General features: G+C 39.2%; 1 protein-coding gene across 1 annotated transcript in view; it reads left to right on the top strand.

Annotated features, from left to right (window-relative positions):
- The first annotated feature begins 644 nt into the window (after positions 1 to 644).
- MYOM2 (myomesin 2) overlaps positions 645 to 13,975 on the top strand; it is a 74,054-nt gene continuing 60,723 nt past the window's right edge. Inside the window, exons 1-6 of the mRNA XM_009501098.2 lie at positions 645 to 778; positions 1,816 to 1,935; positions 3,597 to 3,735; positions 3,912 to 4,069; positions 4,920 to 5,012; positions 13,842 to 13,930. Coding sequence (XP_009499393.1) covers positions 672 to 778; positions 1,816 to 1,935; positions 3,597 to 3,735; positions 3,912 to 4,069; positions 4,920 to 5,012; positions 13,842 to 13,930 — 706 coding nt within the window. The 5' untranslated portion in view covers positions 645 to 671. The remainder of the gene's footprint in view (positions 779 to 1,815; positions 1,936 to 3,596; positions 3,736 to 3,911; positions 4,070 to 4,919; positions 5,013 to 13,841; positions 13,931 to 13,975) is intronic.

Below are 13,975 nucleotides of genomic sequence, written 5' to 3'. Positions count from 1 at the left end.
CCACCCATACTGCTTCTGGGAGCTCCCTGAATGTTCCTGAGAACCTTCTGTCCAAATACTGATCAATCTATCCATACTTTGGAGAAAGTCCACAGGATGACAACCAGAATGACTGGAGGTCTAGAAAAAATAACCCATGAGAAAAGATTGGATGAGCCAGCTTTATTTAGTTTAAATAAGAGAGCTGAAAGGAGATGCAAACAAAATCTTCAACAGTGTGCTGTGAAAGTGGGTGAATACGGTCTGTTTTTTGTTGTGATGGTGTAGAAACAGTGAGCATAAATTGCAACAAAGGACAAAGTAAAAAGTTTGAAGAGTGGAGAGCTGCAACACTTAAAAATGCCCCCAAAGCTATCAAATTTCTATCCCTGGAAATTTCTATGGAGGTGTTGAATGACATCTACAAAAAAGGGGGAAATGATCTGACAAGTCTCTTCTAGCTCTATCATGTATGATTCCATGGATCACTGCGTGGCTGATAAAGTACATCCTGAGGTGCCCATGTATATAACTGATGGCTCTGTTTGTCATAAATTGATGGAATTTTATACATCTGTACATGTACAGACATATGTGTATGTATGTAAAAATGTCAAACCGAAGAGTCTGAAATATATAGATAAATGTGATTTGACTCATTGCAGGAATTCCTGATTGTAACAAACTGAAGTATGTCGTCAGTAGTGGTGCCATTTTACCAGAGGAGGCATAAGCACTTTGACCAGTCCTATCGCAACATTCAGACACGATATGTACTTGAGGAATATGCAGCAAGAAAGTAAGTGCCATGTGTTTCATATATGGAGCATAGAGATGTTTCTGTTTTGGGTAATCAGGTCTTAGAACTGAGATATTTATCTTCCCCCCTCCAATAGTGATTTATTCAGAATGGTAGTTTTCTACTTCCTTCCATTGGAATGCTCCTTGTCTATAGACTTCCATCACCATAGATAGACTTTCTAGATATGTTGCAACTCACCTACACAGACCTTTTAGCTCAGGATCTGTCCTATTTACTACCTCCAAGTTGGAAATTCTTCCTTTTAGGCTCCAACTGAAATCTGCTTAAGACAAATTGCCATGAAATTTATTGTAAATCATAGAAACAGTTTTTTACTCATTCTTCCATATGACATGAGGATGTTCCTTCTCCTGAAGCTGGCTATAATATTATAATTACAGTTTTTATGATTCCATTTCCTCTTTTAAAACTAAATAAAAGTTTAACTCCTCTTATGTGAAATCTCTGAGTTTTAGCCACAAGATACACGTTCTTTGTATCTCAAAGTCTGGAGCTTTGAATCTTGGTTGCTAAAAAAATCACTGTCCTCCCCGCTCAGTAATTAAGATGCTTGGCTAGCCTAGCTAGCTGTCTAGGTTGTCCAGCTTCCCTTGTGAAAGAGGAGAGTTTATGCAGAAGGTTATGTGAAATATAGAAAGGCAGGAATATTTAGAAATAGACAATGTTGTAAGGGTTCTGTGTGATTTGTGTATTTGGCAGGCTGGTACCCTCGTGGTTCACTGGAGTGCTGTCATAGCACTTGGATGATTGGAGACTGAGATAAGTATAAATTTAATAGAACTGAATGAAATAAAATGCCTAATGATCCCCAATGACAGATGATGGGCATTAAGCCCTTGAAGGACAAGTGAGAATCAGCACCCTAGTGCAGTTAGTGAGGAATGCAAAGTAGGTTTCTCACTGAACAGTGCTCAGTCATGGTATTCAGCTCATTTAAAGTAATTTCTTTGACTTTTCTGAGTTCATGTTTTACCAGAATTTCTGGGTTACAACAATGTCTTTTATATTTGAAGGGCTGCTTCCAGACAGGCTGCTTATTATGAATCACCTGGTTTGGGAAAAACGACATGTAGGCTCTGTGCCAGGAGGGCACGCACCTTGGCTCATGAAGCAATACAAGAATCCAGGAAAAGGTAAAGTTCTGTTGGTCCCATCTGACCTGTGTAGTGGCTCTGTTCCCATTTAGTATCACTCTTTTGCCAGAGCTCTTTTCAGAGTTGACAAGGCTGGAGGCTTCTCTGTCTCTGTTCTTTACTAATCTATTTTGGCTGGAATATTAAATGACTGAGTGTCACTTTCAATCTCATATTTCAAACCAGAGTTGTTCCCCTAATCCCCACTCTGACCCTTGAAAACAGCTTTAAAACCAAAATAACTTAGAGTCTGCTTGGGACCCAAACCTCATTTTTGAACAGATCTACTTCACTATTCCTGAATTTCTGGTTTGGATCAATTTAAACATTTTGAGTTCTTTCCTTAATACCAAGAGGGCTTACTGTCACATCTCAGTTACAGCCTTGACACAAAGTCTTATAGTAAATGTGCTGACAGCAATATTCCTGTTAGTGAATTTGACTGTTACTTCTCTGCCATGCTCTACGGTGACTGCACCAAAGACATAGACAATTACACTACAAGAATTAATTCTGCCCTGTTTGCAGAAAAAGTGTTGCAAAAATCATATGCATCCTCTTGGGTCTGTACTTGGTTTTGAAATATATATTCCAGAAACAGAATGTTCTAGGAAAACCAAACTAATTTGTATACTTTCATTTTTTTTCAAACTGTCTTAAATTTTATAAATATAAAAATATATGGCAGAACAAGGTTGGTGTCTAAAGTGCTTTGAAATGGTACAAAGGAATATTTTTAAAATACCAGACAAAAAATGCCTTGATCTACTGTTCACTGAATTTCATGCAAGTCTTCTCATTTGCTTCATGGCATGTTTGATGATGCTTTAAAAGTCTTGCCATATTCTATAATGACAGCCATGTCAGAAATTTCTGATATTCAGCTCCCTTCTTTTGTCCTGTTGGCAAATCAAAGAGTAACATAGGCTACTTACTGAATCAGCATGAATGCAAGAGCTTGAGCTAGCTCCTCCTAAAAACATTTATGCACTGATATTTTTTAGGAATTCTGAAAAATCTATGGAGTTAGATTTTCAGGGAACAACCCACAAATTTCTCAAAATGTTGTCTTTTCCTGGCAGTTTCTATAATACTTCCTGCTCACCCTTGTCCAAGGACAGCTTTTTGGCATGCAGCGGTTCATCAAATCCTTGTGAACTCCTTGGTCTGTATCTTCCAGGTGAGGTCAGCAGATACAGTCCATGGAGCTAGCAGCACTTCCCAGGTGCTAGAGCCAAGGGCACACCATAAACAAAGCCCAGCTCTTATCAGGGTGCAAACAGCCACAGAACGTGCCTTCACTCCTCTGCTTTCTTGTGTCTATGGGAAGAAAAATTGGGGGCCAAAGGGAAGCCAGGAAGGTCTTTAATCTTGATTACCAGAGGACTAAGACTGTGGGGTACCACATCAATGTGACCATGCCAGCTTTCAGGAGCTGAAGCTATGACACCACATATACAGGGGAAAGGAAATGAAGGAAAATTCATATTCATTTCACATGCTCATTAGGATAGGCAGATAAACTCTAAGAAAAATTCCTAAACTAGATTTTACATCTTGCTGGTATGGTTTCAGAGCCCTCAGTTGCCTAATATGTATGAGTGACGATCTCAAAACTTCATACTGGTTACTCTTACCTGATGTTTTTTCTTGTCCTACAGGACTCATGAACAAAAGTCTCACGCAAGTGAAGAGAAAAGGATCCGTTTTGCCAGTGAGTTGTCTGCTTTGGAAAAAGAGATTCACACAGCCAGGCACCGTGCTAGAGAACATCTGGATAAACTTGCTATTCAAAGGATGGTACAGTGCTGAACCTTTTTGCTCCTATCCAAGCGGAATTATAAGTTATACTGAAATTTAGGCCTGTGTTTCAAATACCAATAGTAATTTAGCATCTTTTAATTTTGTGGATTTAAGATTAGGTCTACCCCATTTGAGTCTGGTGCTAGATGCTTTTCTTTTCCCGTGTTTAATAGGTAGAAGAAAATATGGCTCTGGAAAGACACGCTCTTGAGGAAAGTATAAGTCGAGCTCCTGAAATTCTAGTGCGCCTGAGGTCTCACACTGTCTGGGAAAAGATGTCTGTGAGCCTTTGCTTCACTGTACAAGGATTTCCCACCCCTGTTGTACAATGGTAAGAGACTGGCCTTTCCTAGCACTCTAAAAATGTTGTTAAGCTTTTTTCATTTGGAAGTTATGGCATAACAGATAAGTGTCACATACATAATGGCTAAGTTAAACCCCCTTTATAATCCTCATAGATGTGTTGGATTGTAGCAGTTGATACTGCAGTGGAGGGAGTGGGAGGACAGCTTGTTGAACAGCCCTGTGCAGTGTGAGAGGCAAACTCGAGTGTTTCAGAAGGCAGACTGTGGAAAGCATTCCAGTCTTTCTGGCCACTGAGTTCCATCATGATGAAGTAGCAAATGGCAAAATTCCCAGAGCTCACAGGCTACTTGCTAAGTCTGGGTAATCTTGCACGTTGTTGTCATGGGCTGTATCCGTGTTCACTTTGTGTCAGCATCTGTTGAGGTGGACATTGGTGTAACATCCCTGAAGCTGCCCTCCTTTCCAGACAAGTGCTGTCCTGTATATGTGAGAACCCCAGGCTGGTTTGTGAAGATCTAACCTGAGGCACAATCCTGTTACTACTTCCCTTGTTTGTGCCGAAATGCTTTACTGTGATGCAAGACAATGTTTGCTTCCCATCTTGTGTTGGGGCTAGTGGACATCTATCTACTGCCTGCTCTTCTGGTCTGGGTGCACATTATCTCTTTCCACTTTCTTACTGCAGTGATGGTCCCTCGTTGCCCTCATGCCCAATGTGTATCTAGCCATACATACTGGAAAATATTCTATACAGGAAGAGAAGATTTATAGAGAGAGCTCAGATGATAGTAAATGATATAAAGATGTAAAAATCTACTAAATTAATGCAGTTAATGCAGCCAATATTAATGAGTTCATTTTTTCTTGATTTTCAGGTACAAAAATGAGGAATTGATTACCCCTGCAAGTGATCCAGTGAAGTACAGAATTGAAAGCAAATATGGAGTACATGTGTTGCATATAAACAGGTAGATTATTGTGGGGAATACAACATTTTTTTATACTATACAGAAAGTATTTTATATCAAATACAATTACAAATTTGCACAAAGGCTGCAAGAGAGTCGTTAAAGTCAGCACACTTCTCTGTTGGTAATCACATTTAGGCTAGAGAAGGTTCATTAAGTAGCTAAATATTAGATCATGAAAATAAAATGAAAAATTAGATATTTCTATTATTGAACTCCAGCAATCTAGAAGAAGATAGAAGGGGTAAGTAGCTGAAAGAACAGTAGTTCCTTTTTTATTAAATTATATCTTCTCAGTATTTGAAGTGGAAAGTTGTCCATGTATTTTATGTTCTTGCCATGATGAAACTCTATAAGGTAAGCAAAAATTTAGCTGGTCAGGGCAAGGATACCCAGTAGTCAGTGTTTGTTTTATTATATGTTAGGTTCTGTTTACTTCTGGATCTTGATTGTTCTCCAAAAAGTAAGATAGTGTAATTTATTTTTTTTTTAAGGTTCTAATTTAATAAATTTTAATTTTTAAAATTATGTTAACCTTGTGGTATAGAAAATGCCTGGGTAGAACAGCTTCCCAAAACTAATCCCATGCTGTCCTAAACAATTGAAATATTGCATCTTACATGTGACTTGGTACAAGCTTTTTTAAAAATATAAAAACCCAAAGAAAAATGAGGACATGACTAAGGTATTTAAAAGGACAATATCTAGACCAGAGACACAACCCACTCTTTCAATTTCTCTGGAACATGTGCATCAGCTGTGCTGAAACAACTGGAATATTTGTGGCTACCGCTTGGCTAGCCAAACATTTCATCTTCTGCCCTGTCTCCATCTGTCAGCAGTGGAAGCAGCCCTGAGCACAGCCTTGTGGCATTAGTACAGAAAATAAGTGCATAATTCCTTCTGCTTTTGGGAAGGACTGCTTGCCTTTGTCATCCTGCAACAAAGTCCAGCCCAACTCTCCACCTTTCTATAGCTCAGGAAGGGAGAAGCGTATGCCTGTACAGAAGCTGTCAGCAAGAACCATGCAAGGGTTGCTTCTCAAGGAGTAGGGGTACTTATGAGTACCTCTAAGATGCTCATGGTCTTCTACCCCCAGGCCCATCTTCTACACATGTCTATCCATGAGATGTCTCAACACAGCTGATTCTTCCCATCAACATTAATTTTGGCAATGAGAGCAGGAGGGTAAAAGATAAAAATGGGTTGTCCTTCTGCAATCCTCTCCCTTGCAACACAGAAAATGGAAAATGCTCTTCTTTGTCTGGATGTGTGTGAGTGACAGACAAGAGATGAACCTGGTGACTTCTTGCCGGTTAGTGACTGTGACTGTGTTTATTTCCTTTGATTAGTGCCTGTGAGCAGCCGCTTGGTGAGTCCTGATGCTGGATATGCAGTACATAGGTTCCTTTTGTGACACTTTTGGAGTAAATGGCTTTTTGAAGAAATGAGAATCAGTGTTGATACTCATTTCTGAGCATCCGTAACCATCGGGCTGAAGGGTACTAATGGGTTACATTACTTTGGTGCTTTTATTTTTCTTCCCTGTGCCGGTTCTCTCTTATCTAGACACCATCCACAATCAGCTTTGGGAGCATTCAGACCCAGCCCTATTTGTTCAGACATAGCACAGAGTCATTTAATGGCACCCAACTCAGGTTCCCCCACCCAACCATCATCACACACTGTTTACTAGTCCCAGACCTGTAGGTATTCATGCAGACTCCCTTACGTTCAACCAAGCTGCCTCAGAGACTGTTGCTCTGTTTCTCTTTCATTCTCTCTGGCAGGATGATCTTTTTGCCACCTAAAGATGTCTGGCTGCTCTCCCACAGGTTTCCCTTCTCCACTTAAAAGGAAACTGGGGGATTGTAGACCAAGAGTTATGATTTATTTACCATAGATTTATACAGTTTATTAAATTAAAATTTCTAAACCTAAATTTATTTCTTTGTTACTAATCTATTTTATTTCAAAACTTGACCATCAGCTATATTTTCTATCCTAAAAGACAGGAAATCAGTATGCAGGAAATGGAAGAATGTTTTGGCAGTGCATTACTAATATTAGGTTTTTCTTGTCTTGAAAACAATGGATGTACAGGTAGTGGTTAAAAATAGATATTATTAATGTTTTTATACAAGCATATATCAGTTAACTCTGGATCTTCCATACTTATCTATATGTGCACATATATTTGGAGTATTATTTTTTTCCCAGGAAGTAGAACTGTTGGGATTTTCTACCTATCCACTTCTGTGCTCTTCTCAGCTGTTCATACCAAAGTGCTGAGCTGCATGTCATCTGATCTGCAGCCGCTCAGAACGGCCTTGGAATTTCTTGGCTTCATTCTAGTACTTCAGTGAAGCTCAGGGAGTGAATTTTTCCTTCTGATGCAAGTGTGATATTTATTCCTATGAGTATTCCTTGATCCCAGTGGAAAAAATTCTTGAGGCACCAAAACCAGAACGTCACTTTGTCATCTTAAAGTGGTAACTGGACACAATTTCATCCCCCCTCTTTGCTGTCTTCCAGGGCCTATAAGCCTATACAGTAACCAGATCATTTTCATTTCTCTGTCTCATATTTTTATGATGCTCTGTGCTCAATTTACCACATTTTCTGCATGCATTCAATGCTATCATTATCATATAGTGCCGCTTTCTTGCTCCTTTTAGGCTTCTTCATTTGGGAGCTTGAGCTCAAGGTCTCCCTTGAGCAGTAAAATAAAGGCATTTGGAGTGTCATTATCTTTTTTGCACATCTCATAATTACAGGAGAAGAGATATTGCCAGCCTGCACTGGGGTAGTGGTTCATCTCATCTTTCATCTCACTTCTGATAGGTGACTCAGAGGAGACTGTGAGGAATCTTCTGAGGGAAAGCTACTGGTAGTTGAAGTGATTGATACGTGCCTCAGAATGTGAGGGTTTGTTTAAAATGTATTTCTGTGTCCCACCTAGTTTAACTATGGATAGGCACATAATACAAGAAAAGATTTCTGTATCAGATGAGGATGCCCCATTGCTTTACAGCGTAGCTGCAAAATATTTTTTGCCTTGGTGTATATCTTAATAAGGAAAAACTGTTTAATTTTGAATTTCTTAGTTGCTGCTACTCGTTCAGCAACAGGTTTTGGGTTTTTGTTTGTTTACTATGATGCCTCCTTAAATGAATCACTTAGCTTTATGCAACTGTGAATGGCTATATTACATTTCCTGATGTGTTGGCTGGGGCATAGAGGGGACAGCAGTATGCTCCTGACCGGGGGCATTCCTGACCCCCACCCCTCAGTGAGCAGGCAGATGAGCTGATGGGAGCTGGACCGTAGAAGGAGCAGGGAAGGAAGTTTGATTTTCCAGAGCTCTGTCAGCATGATGTGGCTGCAGAGTCTCACCTATACAAGGCTCAAAGTTTGGCAGTAATTTGTCTTTTACTAGATCCCTCTCCTGTTTCATTAAGTCATCGCTTAAGAAGTGCTTGTAATTGCAGCAGAAAAGGTTTGTGGTCGCATCAGCAAAAATGTGTGGCAGAGCCAGCAGAGTGCAGTGTAATACCTGCTGTCAGTAGGCAGAACTCGCCCTCTGATCAGGCCCTCAGCTCCTCAGCACACCACCAGCATTGCTTTAAAAAAAGAAGCTTAAAAATTGAATGAGCCTTCTCTTCTAACTATACTCATTTAACAAATGACACTGTGCAGTCAGTACAGCGCTATTTATTTTGATTAGGCACAAAAGGCTTGAGATGATTTAATCTGGAGAGATAGAGAGTGAGGCCTGCTCTTTCTCTTGCTGTAGGTGGAAGCAGGGCAGAGTGGAGGCACTGCAGCAAAGGCAGTCCTCTGGCAGAGCCTTTGAGCTGTATAGAGTTGATCAGGTGATAAACTGCAGCTCCCAGGGTTTTGCAGGTACGCAGTACCAGTGAGCGTACAGGCAGCAGCCATGGCTACTTCTGCTCTTCTTTCCTTGCTGAAATGTAAACAACAGCCCCCCAAATGAAATGGTGTGTAATCTTCTGACGCGTCAGTCACTGTCCCCTATAAGCTGCATTATTTAGGAGGTTGAGGAAGCGGCCACCTTGTAACAGAGGTCCCCTCTTCAGTAAAAACAAAAATGAACCAAACAGAAAGAATCACTCAGATTCAGTCTGACTGGAAGTTCAGTGCATGAGAAGGTAATCCTGTAGAGTATTTCCACGTTTTGATGTCATATAGCCATAACACTGAAAATTTTGTCATTTGAATTCAAAGGAGGCAATTTTAACTCTGTGTAATTTACTACGTTCTGCTTCCTGTTCTTGACATGCACTGAATTGTGTTCCAATTCAGGCAAAAATGTTATTTCACTCTTAACTCCTGTGTTTAAATCTACACTAGGCAGATGGATGAATATATGCATTTTAAATAGATGTATCTGCCTGGGGAATACTCCCCGCACAAACATTAGCACTTCAGAACCTCATGTGGATTCAGGGCAATTTAATTTTCACAAAAAGTATTAATACCTTGGGACAGATACAGCACTGCACTCACACTTCATTCTATCTAAATGTACTCTATGCATATTTTATCTGACCTTTGTAAAGGTTGGAAAACACTTTCTCCATCATGATGCAGAAATAACCATTGGCGAGACCACACCTTGCCTCCTGGGTACTTCAAATGTCATTTCTAACTGGTCTTGACTCAATGCACTTTACAGTGCAATTTAGGAAATCTGGGGGTTTTAGCATACAGGGAAGTAGATAGTTTCCAGGATGATCCTCAGTCTGAGTATTATGTGGCACAAAAGGAAAGTCAGGACCTTATGTGTCTTCCCATCCTCTCCAACTTTTTTCAAGGTGTGTATTAAACAAATGTGCTGTGTACCTCTTTCCCACTAACCCTGTACACTCCCAATACCTGAAGGCAGTCCACTGACTACTACGCTATCTAAAGTGGTTTGATTGATCTCCTGGAGAGTCAGGTTAGAGTTCATAGCAAAGAATTGTAATATGCTTTCAAAGCAGTGGCTTCCAGAAAATGGGGAGAGTTGTTAGGACCTCTTAAATAGCAGAAAGTGCCTGGACCGGGGAATTGTTACCTGTATGTTCATAATAACTGTAAGTAACTTGTTTCTTTTCATAAAACCAAAGGATGTTGTAACAGTGTGGTCAGTAACTTCTTTCTTTTGTTCTTCTTGAGAAAGTGAATTCTCATTCCATCAGTAACTTCTGTTGAACAGTTGCTTTCAGACATTGAACTTTTTGGGCTAAAGAAACAACTCTTTTGCAAATCTCCTGTCTGTTCTGGAGACTTTTAGGACCATCTTTTGTCTAGCTTGGAGACCCTCACAAACTGGAAAATCTTGTAAAGAGATGTATTTTGCTGTTCCTTATGGGAGAGCAAGACTATGGGGAGGGGATTGAGATGAGCACAGATATATATCCATTTGGAAAGTTAATAGGGTATCTGCCATTCTGCTTCTTCATTTTAGGGAGACATTTTTGCAGCTCTTACACCCCTAAATTTCTGGTGCGTTGAGTGGTCAAGCACAGACTGGGGCCTCGATTTGTTCAGAATACATGTTTCTATAATTTCTGGATTATTTTCACACTACCTTGTGGTTAACGATAAATCACTCTAGATCCTGAATCCTGTGTAATTCTTAAAAAAATAATTCCTATTGACTGTTTTATCTGTTGTTTTGATGGAAAATGAAACCAACCCTGAGAGCAGATGATGACTGTTTTAGAATGATAGTTAATCAGAGGTAACCTCAGTTAAGATATACTGTTATTTTATCCTTGTTGACAACACTCTGTAACAACAACAAAATGTTAAAGAGCAGTTAAGTTGGATTTGACAGAAGCAAAGCAACCTGAAGCAATGATTTGCTTATGGGAGGGAATGGCCTAATACAGCAAAGGTGGGGTAGCATTCATCACCCAGTTATAATATGGGTGCTGTAAGCTGCCTAAATCATGTCCAGCCCAGGGATGGATCAGCACCTCATCAGCAATCACAGCATGGCTCCCCCAGCACATGCCCTTTCAGACGTGTGCACCATCCTCCTGGAGTGTCTAGGATATACCTGCCACTAGGGCCTAGGAATTGCACTTCTGAAAGCTGCTTGCCATAGTAAATTAAACATATCCTCTGCCATAGTGGCCTCTTGGCATGGGATGGGGTAATTCTCTTGTCCTTCAGGACAGGGCAGCTACATCCAGACTGTTTCCTGGGAATGGACCCTTGCTAACTCCTGACCTGTGTCCGGGAATACTTTTGGAGAGCTGGCACATGCCAAGGCACACCAAAGGCTGTTCTAACACATCAGCACTAGGGTGATCAAGATCCAGTTTCTAGGCACATTACCTAACACGGTTTAATTTACTAGTACTTCATGTAAGTTATTAAACATAATGTGTACTATGTACTATTTACTGTATATGCAGAGTGACGGGAACACCTTATCGTTCCAGTACAGTCAGTTCTGCAATGCCCCTTCTTGTAAGAAATTTTTGAAATGCCTTATGTGTTGTTAGCTTGTTTCATAATAGCAAGACACTGTAGTGGTCTGTGAGAAGTGTGTGAATTACGTATATTTCAGTATAGAGACATTATGTCTTAGGAAAGAAGCCTGCAGCTTTATTGCAGTTTTGCCTTGCTTTTGGCATTTATCACTCAAATGTTAAATAGCGTGAAACTGGGATAGTAAAAAAATCATTCTTGTTTTTAAGAAGTTAGTGCAAAAATGTCACCAAGTCTGACAGCTTTTGAGCAAGTCCAGAATCAGTTAAGCTTTATATAGATCTGTGAACAGGTATTGGCATTTTTAAATCCTTCCTGAGAAGAAACAAACAAAAAATTGAATAATATCAAGCCTAGTATTTCAATTTTTTTAATTGCTTTTCAGACTTACTTTGCCTGTCCAGACTGTAATAGGGTGCTCAAGGGCTTCATAGGCAACTGCAGGCTTTTTGGTTAAGTGGCCTAATCTTAGGACTTGTTCCTCTGGCTTTGATATTTAATTGTACGATAAACTTTGTATTTTACCTCTTTATTTTGTGAAAAGTCTGGCTGAAGATTAGCCTCCAGGAGGAGCTGTTAGTCCTGTACATTTAGAGAGAGAAATCTCAATGTAATAGAGCTTTCATCAAGTTGTGTTTTAAACATCACAGTGCAGATAGTATCATTTTTGTGATATGACACTGTCCAGAATATATGCCAGAACTGAAAAATAGGTGTCTGATGTGCCTGTCACAGGTGCTACATATCCCAGAATTGGCATCCTGTTATCCAATTTACATCAAACAGTTTTACATATTCTTTCTTCTCTCCCACCTGAGATATATGACCTCTTAGAAGACAAGTGCAATCAGAATTTCATCCCTTTCATCTGGCAGTTGCCAAGAAGATACAAATTTGTTCTTCTGAGGGGAAACTAAGTGCATGCATGCATAACATATTTTCTCATCACTGGAAATTTCAGTGGCCTCTATTAAATGCACTACTAAATGAACTATACAGAAGCAGTATGTGTGTTTTTCAGACAGCACTCTGAATAGCTGATGGCTCAACCTAGTAGAAATTCCAAGAAATAACAAAAAAAACCCCAACAATTTTGATTGACCAACATATTATAGAATACTTGGCTAATGGGAAAGTTCAAGAAAAAGTATTGAATTGTACCAAAAAAAAGTTTTGTTCATTCAAAACTAAAATGTGTTATTTCATATTAGACTATTTAGTATGTTTCTGAAAACAAAGCAGAAGTAAATTCTGAAATAATTTTTTAAATTAAAATATTCATTCTGAAATGTAAAAATGAAATATTCTGCTTTTGTCAAAATTATTTCTTCATCTGGAGTAAGTTCTTTCAGCAAAATTGAGGAAATCTCATTCTCCCTAAATCTGCATTTTACCAAAATCTAGTCCAGAATATTTTTAACTTTTTCTACTCAGTAGTCGCTTATATTTATATTTATTAGAAACATAGCAAATAAGTTTATTTCAATTGTGAATTTGAGTAATTGCACCAAAAGTATATTTTTCACATAGTTTAGTTTCCTTTCCTTTACTTGTTTTATGTCAATAGTTCTTCTCCTGACTGACCCCATTTTAAATAAGAAAGGAACTGGGACATCTAATTTGTATCTATAACTTAACATCTGGCCACATACATGCTAATGTAACTTCCTCTTCAGGGAAGGATGTAGTGGGAGAGGCAATCCATTACTGGGTCCTATTTTACTTGAAGTAACTTTTTTTCTTTATTTTTCATTATTTTGTCCTTGCATAATAATTTTTTTTTTTCTCACTAAAAAATATATCAAGCCAAACATTTATGCCCATAAACAATTTTGGTCAGTTTCCCTGGTTTTGTATCATCTCCTCTGGAATGCCCAAGAGATACGAGAGAAGCAAAAATGCCAATATCTTCCTGCTGGGAATAGCCACAGAAGGAGGAATTTCTGCAAGTATCACATGTACTTTTCTTCCGTGTCTCTTAAATTATGTGGCAGAAGGGCAAGACGGATTAAGGAAGAAGGTTACATACAGAAAGGGAATAGCCAGACTGGCGTCCTCCAGCTATCTCCTTTTGATCATTCTCTAAAGGTCATTTCCAGTTTGCTCAAGTCAATGCAGCCTGCACACTAAGCTGTGATAAAACTGCAGTAAAAAACAATACCCGCTTTCTGATTGTCTTTCATCAATGTCTTGCACTGTGTGACACCAGCAAAGGGCTTTATACACTTTCCTCAGGGTTGATGTAACTTGTTTTGCAATATCAGCCATTAAGAGAATTTGTGTTTGCATGAAGTCATCTGTTTTCCTCCTTCCCTTTTTCAGAGCTGATTTTGATGATTCTGCTACCTATTCAGCAGTTGCAACAAATGTCCATGGGCAAGCATCAACTAATTGTGCTGTGATTGTGCGAAGTAAGTCCTACTTCATGATTAAAACAAGAAATAAATATAATGCTC

Source organism: Phalacrocorax carbo, chromosome 3, assembly GCF_963921805.1.
Source record: "Phalacrocorax carbo chromosome 3, bPhaCar2.1, whole genome shotgun sequence".
NCBI lineage: Eukaryota > Metazoa > Chordata > Aves > Suliformes > Phalacrocoracidae > Phalacrocorax > Phalacrocorax carbo.
Note: the sequence above shows the minus strand (reverse complement) of the source record. Positions and strands in the feature narration are given on the sequence as shown.